Source organism: Alexandromys fortis, unplaced genomic scaffold, assembly GCF_014885135.2.
Source record: "Alexandromys fortis isolate MF-2015 unplaced genomic scaffold, M_Fortis_MF-2015_v1.1 scaffold_20, whole genome shotgun sequence".
In the NCBI taxonomy this organism is placed as follows: Eukaryota; Metazoa; Chordata; class Mammalia; order Rodentia; family Cricetidae; genus Alexandromys; species Alexandromys fortis.
In genome coordinates this window covers 4,758,335-4,770,760 of record NW_026067903.1, presented here as the reverse complement: position 1 = coordinate 4,770,760, position 12,426 = coordinate 4,758,335, and the positions used below count along the sequence as shown (strand labels likewise).

Sequence of the window (12,426 nt, the reverse complement as noted above, 5' to 3'; positions counted from 1 at the left end):
CTGATGACAACTTATGCTGGAGAGGTTATGGGGAAAAGGGAACACTCCTGCATTGCTGATGGGAATGCAAGTTGGTATAACCCCTTTAGATGTCAGTTTAGCGATTTCTCAGAAAATTAGGAAAACAATCTTCCTCAAGACCCAGTAATACCACTTTTGAGTATATATCCATAGGATGCTCAATCGTGCCACAAGGGCATGTGCTCAACTATGTTCATAGCAGCATTATTTGTCATAGCCAGAACCTGGAAACAACCTAAATGCCCCTCGACCGACCGAAGAATGGATAAGGAAAATGTGGTATGTTTACACAATGGAGTACTATACAGCAGAAAAAATAACGACATCTTGAATTTTGCAGGCAAATGGATGGAGCTAGAAAACATTATTTTGAGTGAGGTAACACAGACACAGAAAGACAATTATCACATGTACTCACTCATACGTGCTTTTTAAACATAAAGCAAAGAAAACCAGTGTACAAATCACAATCCCAGAGGACTTAGAAAACAATGAGGACCCTAAGAGAGACATACATGGATCTAATCTACATGGGAAGTAAAAAAAGACAAGATCTCCTGAGTAAATTGGGAGCATGGGGGATTTGGGAGAAGGTTGAAGGGGAGGGGAGAAGCAGGGAGGGGAGCAGAGAAAATGTAGAGCTCAATAAAAGAAAGAAAAGAAAAAAATTTAAGATGAAAAAAGATTTTTAAATGCTTCTCTGTCATTGGCTCATTGGTTTTAAATTTATTCAGTTACAATTCAGGGGCTTTCCTCCATTAACCTTGCTGGTATTGAAATTCTGGGATACAGCACACCCTATTACAACTCATTCTGTGAATTCTAATTTTAAACAAATTATAATTCAAATGTAATTAAAGAGAAGAACTAAGTGAAACAAAAACAACAAAATACCCAAATTCTTCGTCTATCTGGTTTCATGGGAAAGAAAATCATGTCCATACACAGATTTCACCTCACAATCAGAAGCACTTGAACACTGATGGAATGTATATTTTTCCTTGAGACTAAACTCCCAATACTGAAGCTTCATAAAGAAAGGCAGTTATCAAATTAGCAGATGGAGAAAAAGGATCACAAGAAAGACAAAAAACCCACTGACTCTCAAAATGCTAAAGAAAACTGGACTCTCTTAGGAGTCAAATCAAAGGAGAAAAAGCAATGAACACGAGAATATTATACACAATACCTTGCCAATGTTTCATACATTGCTTGGGCAACTTCCTTGTATGCATGAAAATCATATGGAACAGCTTGCAGATTAGGACATAACTGTTTAGCATGCCCAAAAAACATTCCGTTCTTAATGCCAAATTGTCTAAAAAAAAAAAAAAAATACAGTAGAGATTACATCAGGAAGTCTTAAGCTGACAACCAAATAGCAGATATGTTTGATTTCCCCATGCCACTAATATACAATTTCCATATAACTCCCCCTCTCATTAGGGGTTAACAATAGGCATTAGGATAATTTACAAGTCTGCTGTCCCCCCAACAGAAAACAATACAATTGTCTTACTACAGTAAATGACATCTCTTTTGTCTATAGATAAACACTTCTAAAACTTGACCTCTGGCCCCTTTGCAGAGATGCCAGCATGCCATATGCTGGTGATATCACAACCACCACAGAGCAGGAATGTGCTGTCAAAATGCTTTTCTTTTTCTAACACGTGGCACAGTTTAGCCAGGGCTCATCCCCCAAAGACAAAGAATATGAACGAAAGAACTACACAAAACAGTGCTATGTGACAAACAGACAAAATGTACTCATCCTATTACCACCCAATTCCCAATTGACCAATTCCAATGCTCCTCAAGTGGCTCCGCAGTGGTTGAGATGCCAACAGCATTGTATGGTAGGACATCACTCTGGGCAGGAGCCAGGGTTCCAGAACTTTGAGGGACCTAATTGAAAATGGTAAATTTTAAATCTACTGTGTGTCTCAATGCCCCACATTACCTTTGATATTTGGAGCATTCAGCATAAAACTACAATTATGGAATTATACATAATTAGTAAAATTCCATTTTATTACTCTGTAAAGAATCAAGAAAAAATATCACAGTAAAAACACAAGCAAAATAAAGCAATGTTTCACCAGATTACACAATATTACATAGAATGATCATGGTTATTCCATACATCCATTCAGTAATATTCACCAAGTATGGACTTAATTGGAGGTATGATTGCTTAAGAAACAGATACAATTATCTCTTGGCCTCTTGCCTACGATCAAGTGAATAAGCAGTCTTCTATTACTACTCTAACCTTGAGGTCGCCACTGAGAACTACAAAGAATTAAGAAACCTCTCAAGTTAATTCAGAGGCAAATACAAAGCTACAAGCACTTTCTCATGTAAACAAAAGTAATGAACTATTTCAGTATCAAGTGTCAAATGGGCAGAGTATCTAGTAAGAAGCAAACAATGTTAGGAAAGGAAGCCATGACGTGACAGTAAAGGCAGCTGAAAAAGCTAGTTACATCATCAAGCATTCTGTAAGGTGCTAGGTGTGTCCCACAAACAGACCTCAAAATGCTTTGTCAGCATGTCCTTACATCTACTTAGAATGTCCTGAGTTAGTCAGCAGGCCTTAATAAACCAATGCTTATCCATATATGGAGAAGTACCAATACAATAGTTTAGATAAGTATATGGGAACATTAGGAATTTTTTCCCTAAAGTTTAGCTTTGGAAAAGGGTAAAATTTTTAGTAAAATAGTTATAAAATATGTAAGTTCAATATTCAAATTAAAAAAACCCAGTCTTAAAGGCACATGTTACAATGATCCTATAAATGTTCTTTTTCGTTTCCTTTTTAAAAATTCAATATATAAAAAAATTTCAAAGATGTTACTTAGAAAAATATGCTATTTCTACTTAGGTACTCAAGCAACTTTCACAAAGGAAATATTCTATGCGTTGCTGAGGATGGAAATTCTGATCCACTTGCTTCCATCTTTCAAGTGTTGGACAAGTGCAGGTGCTGCCACCACACCCAGGTTTTGCTATGTTTAAGGATCTGACCCAGGGCCTTGCGCATGCTGGGCAAGCATTCTTCCAACTGAGCGACATCTCCCATCACATCAGAGAGTCTAAGGCCACTGGACACCATAAAGAAGTTCTGAACAAAAGAAACAAACCCAGGAAGTCTTCCCATAACTAAGGGAAAAATATATTTTCTATAAGTAGATGTTCAGAAAATTAGGATTTATTTCTCCTTATTGGTTTATTTTCTGTGAATCACAAAAGAAGTCCGCCAGGTGTCATAATGCACAGTGAAACTGCAGTGCCTACGTGGTGGCAGAAGCAAGAGGATTCTGAGGACAAGCTGGGATACAGAAAAAGTTCTAGACCAGTTGAGCTATATAATGATACTCTATCATAAAACAAACAAACCCTGAAGTGGTTTGATTTTAACGGAATGATTCATGTGTTCCTCCTAACTAAAATCCATAGAGTTATCAAAGCTGTATTTTTAAATATGTGCTACAAAATAGAATTAATGTCCCATTTTAAAGTACACATTTTTACTGCAATATGCTTCACTAAGATAAAACTTTTTTTTTTCTTTTTGTTTTTCGAGACAGGGTTTCTCTGTGTAGCTTTGGTGCCTGCCAAGCTCTTGTAGACAGGCTGGCCTCGAACTGACAGAGATCTGACTGCTGTGCCTTCCAAGCGTGAGCCACCACCACCCGGCATAGACAAAACTCTTTAGGGTGGGATTAAACAATATAAAAAGAAAAAAGCACCAAGTCACTATTGATTTTCATTCAATATACTACATATCATAAATCTGTATCATTAAGTTACAGTAAAAGGTTCTTATAAAAGCATATTAAAAAATTCTTTTTCACTTTAGAGGGGTATATTTGAGATACGGCCTTGAATGTAGAGAATGTATACCCTCGAATCAACAGGATGTACATCCTTGAATGTAGCAGAAAATGACACTGAACTCTTTTTCCTGCCTCTGATTCCCACGTGTGAGAATTACCATCTCTTACCACCGTATCTGTGGCTTAAGAATAAAAATTTCATTTTCTTCACCATAACTATCTTCTCATCACGTATAACACGTGCTCTCTATAGTGTGTCCAGTAATCTCTATGGACACATCCAGTGTCGAGGGATGTCCACCACCCAGTCACACTTCATTCTTTGTAACTTCACTACTGTCTATGTCAAGTTCATCACTGCATACAACTAGACCATCTCCATAATCTAGAGCTCAAACATTTCTGATAAAATTATTAAATTTGTTTAGAAAAAGGGGTAAGAAATTGTTTTGAAGACATGCATTGTAAAAAGCATTCTAGAAAATAGAAAATGACAAAAAAAAGGTGCTTGTACAGACATGGGTTTACTTGGCTTTGGTTCTCAAGCTCATTTTCATCTTTTTACTCAAATCTGAAATAAACATGTACTATTTAACTAGCACTTATGTATCTTGCCACAAACTACTTGGTGCTAATCTACTGTAACCCCTATTATTTTGATCTTCAGCACAGTAGTCGCCACTTGTGGGTCAATACAAATATACCATCAAACAGAGACCAGTAAATTCAGAGAGCTACCAGAATTGAGACCACACCTACTTGAAACAAAACCTTGGGACTTCCATCCAGCACTCATCTTTTGAAGTAGCTGGTGTTTGTTGACCAAGACCCTAAAAAGGCCCGAGTTCTCCCTTTATCAATTAGCAAGGACGCACTCCTGGGCACTGTGTCACAACTGTCTACCTATTAGTTGCCAGGTTACATTTAATACACTCTATACACTAAGCTCTGACCTGCCTACGTTAAGAACACTGCCAACAATCCTAATGCATTTCTATTTCACTTTACTACTTTAGAAAGGTAAGTTTCATATTTTTGGCCACATTATCAATTGACAATAGTAAAACAGTTTTATTTATGATAAAAGTAAACTTAGTGAGTTTACATTTGACATGCTTTATATTTATGCATGTTTGAATTATTTTAGTAAAATAGCATTTTAATAAAATTACAAGAATTTTAAAAAACTACTAACTATACTATGTTGAGCTCAAATATTTTATGTTCAGATCACACTTTCTGAAATACCCCCAAACTTAAAAATACTGAAAAACTTAAATAATTTAACACCTTTCTCCACCCACAATTATTGAATTCTAATAATATATCATAGATACATGAGTGCTCACTAAATTATAAAGGTGAAAGTGTCTGAGTTCAATTACTGAAAAAGAAAAAAAAGATTCCTCTAATGAGTAGTTATTACTCCTACTTTTGTAACTATTATTTTTAAATTTTCATTACAATTATGTAGATGATTTGTATATGTAGGCATACAAGCCTTGGTATGCCTGTGGATGCTGGAGGACAATTCTGAGGAGCCAATTTCTCTTCTTTATATGAATTTCTAAAGACTGAATTTAGGCCATCATACTTGCGGGGCCCCTTAACCACTGAGCTGTCTCATTGGCCCTTACATAATTTTCTGACATGTAAGGAGCACAGTGTACTCCTCTCAATAAAAAGGCAGATCTAATTATGGTTTCAGACTGAGAGATAATTAATTGCCTACACAAGTTAGTGGTAACAAATTTACACATTCTTACTAAGTTGAAGTGAGAATGTCTGATAGAAGGAAATTATTTATGATTTAAAAGGTAATCAAGTTTCCACTTAATTTTATTTTCGTTTGTTTTCTTGAATGTATGCCTGTATACCACATGTGCGCTTTGTGTTCACAAGGACCAGAAGAACTGGATTTCCTGGAACTGGAGTTATTAACAGGTGTGAACTACCATGTGGGTGTAAGAAATTGAACCTTAAATTGCTCTTAACTGCAGAGCCATCTCTCCCAGCAATTATCGGTTTTAAAACGTAAGAAATTTTTCTTACGTGTAACAAGGAAAGACTGAATTACTAAGGTCAGTCAACACCAGTTTAAAAAAAAAAAATCTAACTTTTATTTTTATGCCTGAAAGACAATAAAAATGACAATGCCTAATTTCTTTTTGTTTCCATTGCAGGATCTATCATGAGGAACTATTACATTATTTAAAATTATTATCATGGTAATGTAAATGAAGGGACTCGCTAAAAATATTTCTTTTCATAATACATATCTAATATGTTGAAATCATAGGCTTGACTTACAAGACTTAAAGTATATAAAAATAATTAACTATTCATTGAGAACTAGAACTCACTTAGCTTCTACATACCTGGCTTCATAACTACAAGAAGCAATTTCAGCTTTTGATAAAACAGAATCAATTCCATTTGTTTGTGTAGATTCTGGATTCTCCCATACTGATGAATCTGGTATATCTGCTTTAAAATAAAATTATTACATTAAAAATTTATTTTTCTTAATTTTTATTAAAGAAATGTTTTCTATTATTTTAAGATGCCAAGTGTTTAAAAAGTTCCAAATACCTATTTGAACTGGTATTATTTCTATATTTAGTACAAAACTATTAAAATTTTTTTTTGCATTATATTCTTCAGCAACAGTAAGATAAAACGTAAAATAAATTCAAAGTATTCTGTTTTAATAAATGTAAAATATCCTGTTATCCTGTAAAACACAGCCGTTCAGGGTAGATAAGGATGAAAGTGATCAGGGAAATAAACTCCCAACCCTGCTTTTGGAGAATTTTGTACCTCACTGTAATGGAAAAAGGTTAACAGAAAATACAAGATTCTTGGAATGATTTTTGTTATTTCCTAAGAGAACTATCTAAGGAACTTAAAACTAATTATGTCAAAGAGAAATCAAATTTCTGCCAGCCATGTAATTAAACAATAACTTAGTAATCCTTTTTAGAAACTTTGGTTTCTTGTTCCTCAAATTTAGAAATTAAGCCAGTGTAACCGGATGATCTTATCTATATATGACATACATATAGACATACACGTACATAAATAATACGTATATATTACGTAAAAATATCTATATACTATATACTTTATATATCTTTTTTATAGTATATATTTTTATATACTATAAAGATGGTTCATATTAAACTTCAAGGTTTTTCTTTTAAACACATCAGGTAAAAACAGCCTCAAGCATTATTTTCTACTTTAACAATTGTAATTTCAATTTAAAAAACAAACTTGAGCTCAACTATAATCAATAGTAACTGCTTTACAGAATTAGGTATTTCTTGCCTCAACAGAACAACAGTTCACCAACATTTCTAATATCCAAATCAACTTTGCAATTTCACCAAGCCTATAAAAGTACATGCCCTACCTAGGAGAGCCTACTGACTACAGGACACCTGAAGCATAATGAGATTTACTAATAATTGAGAAGTAGATGAGTAAAGTTTTGGTCATACATCTTTGGATAATACCATATTAGGTTAAAGATAAAGTTTGCTTTTACTGAACTTAATAAAAAAAAAAACCTCAACATTCTTAAAACACAATCTCAGCCATGGCTCTATAAACATAGTTAGTTAAGCAAGACCCAAACCTATCAATAGTTAATTCCAAAAAAAACCATATACCATAATAAGACAAAGCTAACAAACTCAGTACCTCTTTTCCATTTATTTGAGAGTCTCAATGCGCCATGAAAAAACAGCCTACCTATTGTACCACCAGGAAAACACAACACAGTATCTGGCTTTATAGGCTACAATAACTCCTCCTTATCTGACTAACTACCATGAACATTTTCACCCAATATGCAACCCAAACAATTATTTCCAGATTCTAGCACCTATACACGATCACCATGAATACAAGCCAAACTCAGAACTGGTATCTTGGTGGGAGTTAAATGCTACTTGCATCTAAAAATAAAAACAAGAATATGCAATGCAAGCTATGATTTCTGGTCAAATGTAAGTAATATAGGCCACTCTTACAAACTCAAGACAGAAAGTGAGTAGATTAATCAGTGCTTCTCAACAGTCCATTATCTAATCTGTAAGAATTTAAGGATTGTCAGTAACAGACCAAAAGAGGTGCCACTAACCAAAGACCACAGCCACAGCCTGCTTTCTTTCCAAGTTATAACCACGAATTATGCTTTGAAAGGAAGTTACATGACCCTTATATTTGAAGGACTATTTAGCCTAAGCGTCTCATTTGGAAATTACAGACAGCTCATGTTTGAAGTGAGAACAGAGTGTGGTCCATGCGCCCCCAATGCCCTGGCCTGAGAGGCAGCACCGTGGTGTTCCTCTTCACTGGGCTGGCTGACCTGTTCCACAGTGCAGCAGAGTGCGTGGGTCTCTCCAACAGCGGAGTGAGTTGCTTCATGTGAGATTCAGGGAAATGCAGGGACACACTGTCCTCACTGGAGGGCAAAGTAGAGAACTGCTGATCAAAACTTGACAAACTAGACGGGCACATGGAGAATGTGGAGGAACGGTTGGAGAAATCAGAGGCCAGGACACAAGTCTGTGAAAAAGAAATCGCTGAGAATAAATCTATGACTAATACGATTTTTTCAACTGTTGCTCTTTAGAATGAAAACTGAAGCTGCTGAAGGTATAGAAAACATCTGCATCCTGGGAGTCCAGGAAGGGGTAAAAGGCCCCACCATCAAGTGCAGAGCTTAAATGGTTCTGAATGAAATCATCAATGAGATGATTCAGGAAACAGCTCACAAAGGAAGTCACAGACGGATGAAATGCCCTGGTTACACTGACTTAGTTTCTGAATATAAGGAACAAGAAATCAGTTTCCAAAAGACTAAGATGCTTCTTTTTGGTTGTAGTATCTGCTTAACCTAACCACACAAGTCAAAATATTAGAACTGATTTTTACAAAGCTAGTACGTAAACGTCAAAGAGTCTAGCTTCTAAACTGATCTTCAGTTCTTTTATTTTTGGTACTATGTCTAATAATGACCCGGAGAAAGAGAGATCGGGAAAAGTGGAACAAAGGCATTGGAAAACAAGTTCTTCTGGGCACAGGTCTGGCTGTAATCTTAATAAAAGACAATTCTTTTATGTTCAGAAAATATTTTTATAAGCTCCAAATGAGTCAAAGGGCTTAAGAAAAAAAAAAAGAATCAGCAAGTTAAAATAAGAGTATCAAGGTAATATAGTCACTTTTTCTAAGGAGAGGAAAATCTGTTTTGTCAATTTTCAATGCCAAGTGGAACTTAAACATTTCCTCTAATACTTGGCTTCTGGAGTAACACCCATAGAAGTGAAGGAGATATGAATTTTAAAAAGCTGCTAAAATACTATGAAAATCTGGTGGCTACAAAGATGAAGATAATTAAGTAACCAAAGAAAATATTCTGCTGCAAAATCATGTATGACCAGACAGTGATGGAAGGCAAGACAAAAGAAGACAAGCTCCCTGTTACTTTCAAAGAACAAGCGCCTGCCAAGGTCAAAATCTAGATGCAGACTGCTTAAATAAGCAGCAGGCTTAGATTCTACCCAACAGAATCTGAGCACAATGGAACTTAGAAACGCCACCAAATATACTCATCTGGGATATTTTTGTTTTGATAGTTGTTTACTAAGTATTCAGTGTGACAAGGACTGTGATTTCCTTCAGCTACGTATTTCTTGGTTTCTAGAACTTCAAGTTTTATTTTTAATAATACCACAAAGAAAATACAGAAAGAAAATAAAACCTTTTATAAAACTTCACTTAAGAAACTAACCAAAGACCATGAAGCGAAGCCTCAACAAGTGCAGTAAGGTACCCCACGATCTACTGACACAGAACACGAGAATCTCAAAAATATCTGAGAACATTTAACAACTAATAAAAGCCATAGGAAACCTGAGAAATGGGAACATCTAAAAAGTAAATGTCTACCATTACCCTTTCCAATGACCACTGTGTAAGCAGATGATCACAATCAACAAAAAGACTAATTCCAGAAAAGAAATCCAAACGTCCAGACTCTACTCTTGCTTGTTAGCATCCTTATGTCCAATGTTTTCTATCTGACAATCAGGGAACTGAAGTGACTGGGATACCAAACTAGATCCTTCCTACTCAGCTCTAGGTTTCTCTTCTGGTTAGTGTTTTCCTAAGACAATTTTTTTTCTATTGTGTTTTCACAAGATATTCCACAAGGAAACCAATCAATGTGAAAGACTTTTCTTTTTTTTACTCTTTGGAACTTTAAGGCAGGGGCAATCTAAAAATAAAAAAAGATTATTATGACGAGAATAATTTTCCAAGACAGCTATGAAAATGTTTCTTTTAATAAACAAATTTAATCAAATAAGGAATAGTCTGGCTGGCCTTTAGATTATGATTCTAATAAAGGTCTGTCTTCTTTCTTAATTCAGGGTTTCCCTGCTCTCTAGGCTTCCCTTGAAAGCATCAGTTGTCCACTACCATCTCCCAAATGCTGGTATTAGATACACTGTGCCTAGCTTTAAATTCTAACAACACTGAAGAAGACAAAGTTCAAATGGCTAATACCACAAGTCCAGATGAAAGTTTCTATAAAACAATCATGACTTTCATTCCCAATCTAGCAGATTTAATCACTGTTTTAAAATTCACACCTGACTGAGTTCCAGGAACACCACCATCCAGTTTCAGAAAACCAAACAATAAACCGTTTAGATTCAGGTTTTGGTTTGATTCAAGTTGTCACTAGCATCCTTAAAACCTTCAAACTCGTAAAGAGCTAATTATTCTAATTTTGCTGTTACTTCTAAAACACCAATACCAACAGTAATAACCAGAAGTCATCCATAGGAGCATTATGGCTTCAAAGAACTCGTTTGTACCTGCTTTTCCTTTCATGATTTTATTCTGGTAATATTGCCACTCCAGCTGGGGGTTAGCACCAGGACGTAAAGGCGCCCTTCCTGTACCTCTGTTACTTGTAACAGCCACTGGTTTTCCTGTGAGAAAAAGATTGAATTGTTTTTTAAGTTCAAAAGAATGTTAAGAACATGGAATAGAAGTTTTTCATGGGATCTTAATTACATTAATTTTTTTCCCTTTAATTACTTAGGTATTAAATCTTGAAGAAGCTATAATATACCCATGACCATCTAGTATCACCTAAGGTTTTCAGTTAGCCCCCAAAAGGGATAATTTCAGTGACTTTTTTTTTTTTTTTAAAGACAAAGTCTAAGTAGTTCTGAAATCCTCTATGTAGACCAGGCTGGCCATGAACTCACAAAGATCCACCTGCCTCTGAAAGGCTGAGATTAAAGGCTTGTGCCACTAAGCCTGGCCCTAGTGACATTTTTAATAAACTGACTCAACCTAAAAGCAACAATCAGTTATTCATGACTTTTGATTTCTTACAATGAAAACAGGCAACTCATATCCAAGGCTCAGGTTGTAGGGGTGGACAATGGAAGGCAAACTATAAACAGAATTTTATAGTTCTGCCATAAATAGGATCAACATCTGTACTTGTTTTAATTTAATTTTATTTATTTATCATTTTTGGTTTTTCGAGACAGGGTTTCTCTATGGTTTTGGAGCCTGTCCTGGAACTAGCTCTTGTAGACCAGGCTGGTCTCGAACTCACAGAGATCTGCCTGCCTCTGCCTCCCAAGTGCTGGGATTAAAGGAGTGCGCCACCACCGCCCGGCTTGTTTTAATTTTAATGCAAAAGTAATAAAAGATTCATACATAGCTATCAAAATATTATAAATAACCAAATGTGAATTTTCAGTTCCCAGCTTTAGAATGTTTACTTCCATCAAGGAGGAGTTATTTGAACAGGAGAAATAACTGAAAGTCTAAAGAGTACCACAAAATTCCAGGTAACAAAAAGGGGGGGGGATATCCAAAAGCCCCCCATCTATGCAAGATAAGAGTCTTAGATTAAGATGTTCTTCTCAAGTTCAAATGGCCAAAAGACACTTAAGGTCATGCTCAACTTCCTTAGCGATCAGGAAAATGCAAATCAAGACAACTTTAAGATACCATTTTACACCTGTCAGAATGGCTAAAATCAAAAACACCAATAATAGCCTTTGCTGGAAAGGTTGTGGAGAAAGGGGTACACTCATCCATTGCTGGTGGGAATGCAAACTTGTGCAACCACTTTGGAAAGCAGTGTGGCGGGTTCTCAGAAAATTCGGGATCAACCTACCCCTGGATCCAGCAATACCACACTTGGGAATATACCCAAGAGAAGCCTTATCATACAATAAAAGTATATGCTCTACTATGTTCATAGCAGCATTGTTTGTAATAGCCAGAATCTGGAAACAACCTAGATGCCCTTCAATTGAAGAATGGATGAAGAAAGTATGGAATATATACATATTAGAGTACTACTCAGCAGTAAAAAACAAGGACTTCTTGAAGTTTGCAGGCAAATGGATGGAAATAGAAAACACTATCCTGAGTGAGGTAAGCCAGACCCAAAAAGAGGAACATGGGATGTACTCACTCATATTTGGTTTCTAGCCATAAATAAAGGACATTGAGC

The 12,426-nt window shown here is 35.7% G+C and overlaps 1 protein-coding gene across 12 annotated transcripts in view; it reads right to left on the bottom strand.

Annotated features, from left to right (window-relative positions):
• The window catches only part of Rev1 (REV1 DNA directed polymerase), a 73,343-nt gene that overhangs the window by 18,604 nt on the left and 42,313 nt on the right, over nucleotides 1-12,426 (bottom strand). For 7 of the 12 annotated variants that reach the window (XM_050134505.1, XM_050134503.1, XM_050134501.1 and 4 more), the window contains 3 exons: nucleotides 10,757-10,873; nucleotides 6,245-6,353; nucleotides 1,211-1,339 (listed from right to left, as the gene is read on the bottom strand). In XM_050134505.1, coding sequence (XP_049990462.1) covers nucleotides 1,211-1,339; nucleotides 6,245-6,353; nucleotides 10,757-10,873 — 355 coding nt within the window. Of the gene's footprint in view, nucleotides 1-1,210; nucleotides 1,340-1,803; nucleotides 1,930-6,244; nucleotides 6,354-8,241; nucleotides 8,413-10,756; nucleotides 10,874-12,426 lie in introns of those variants that run through there. The other 5 variants (XM_050134500.1, XM_050134509.1, XM_050134508.1 and 2 more) reach the window with 5 other exon arrangements.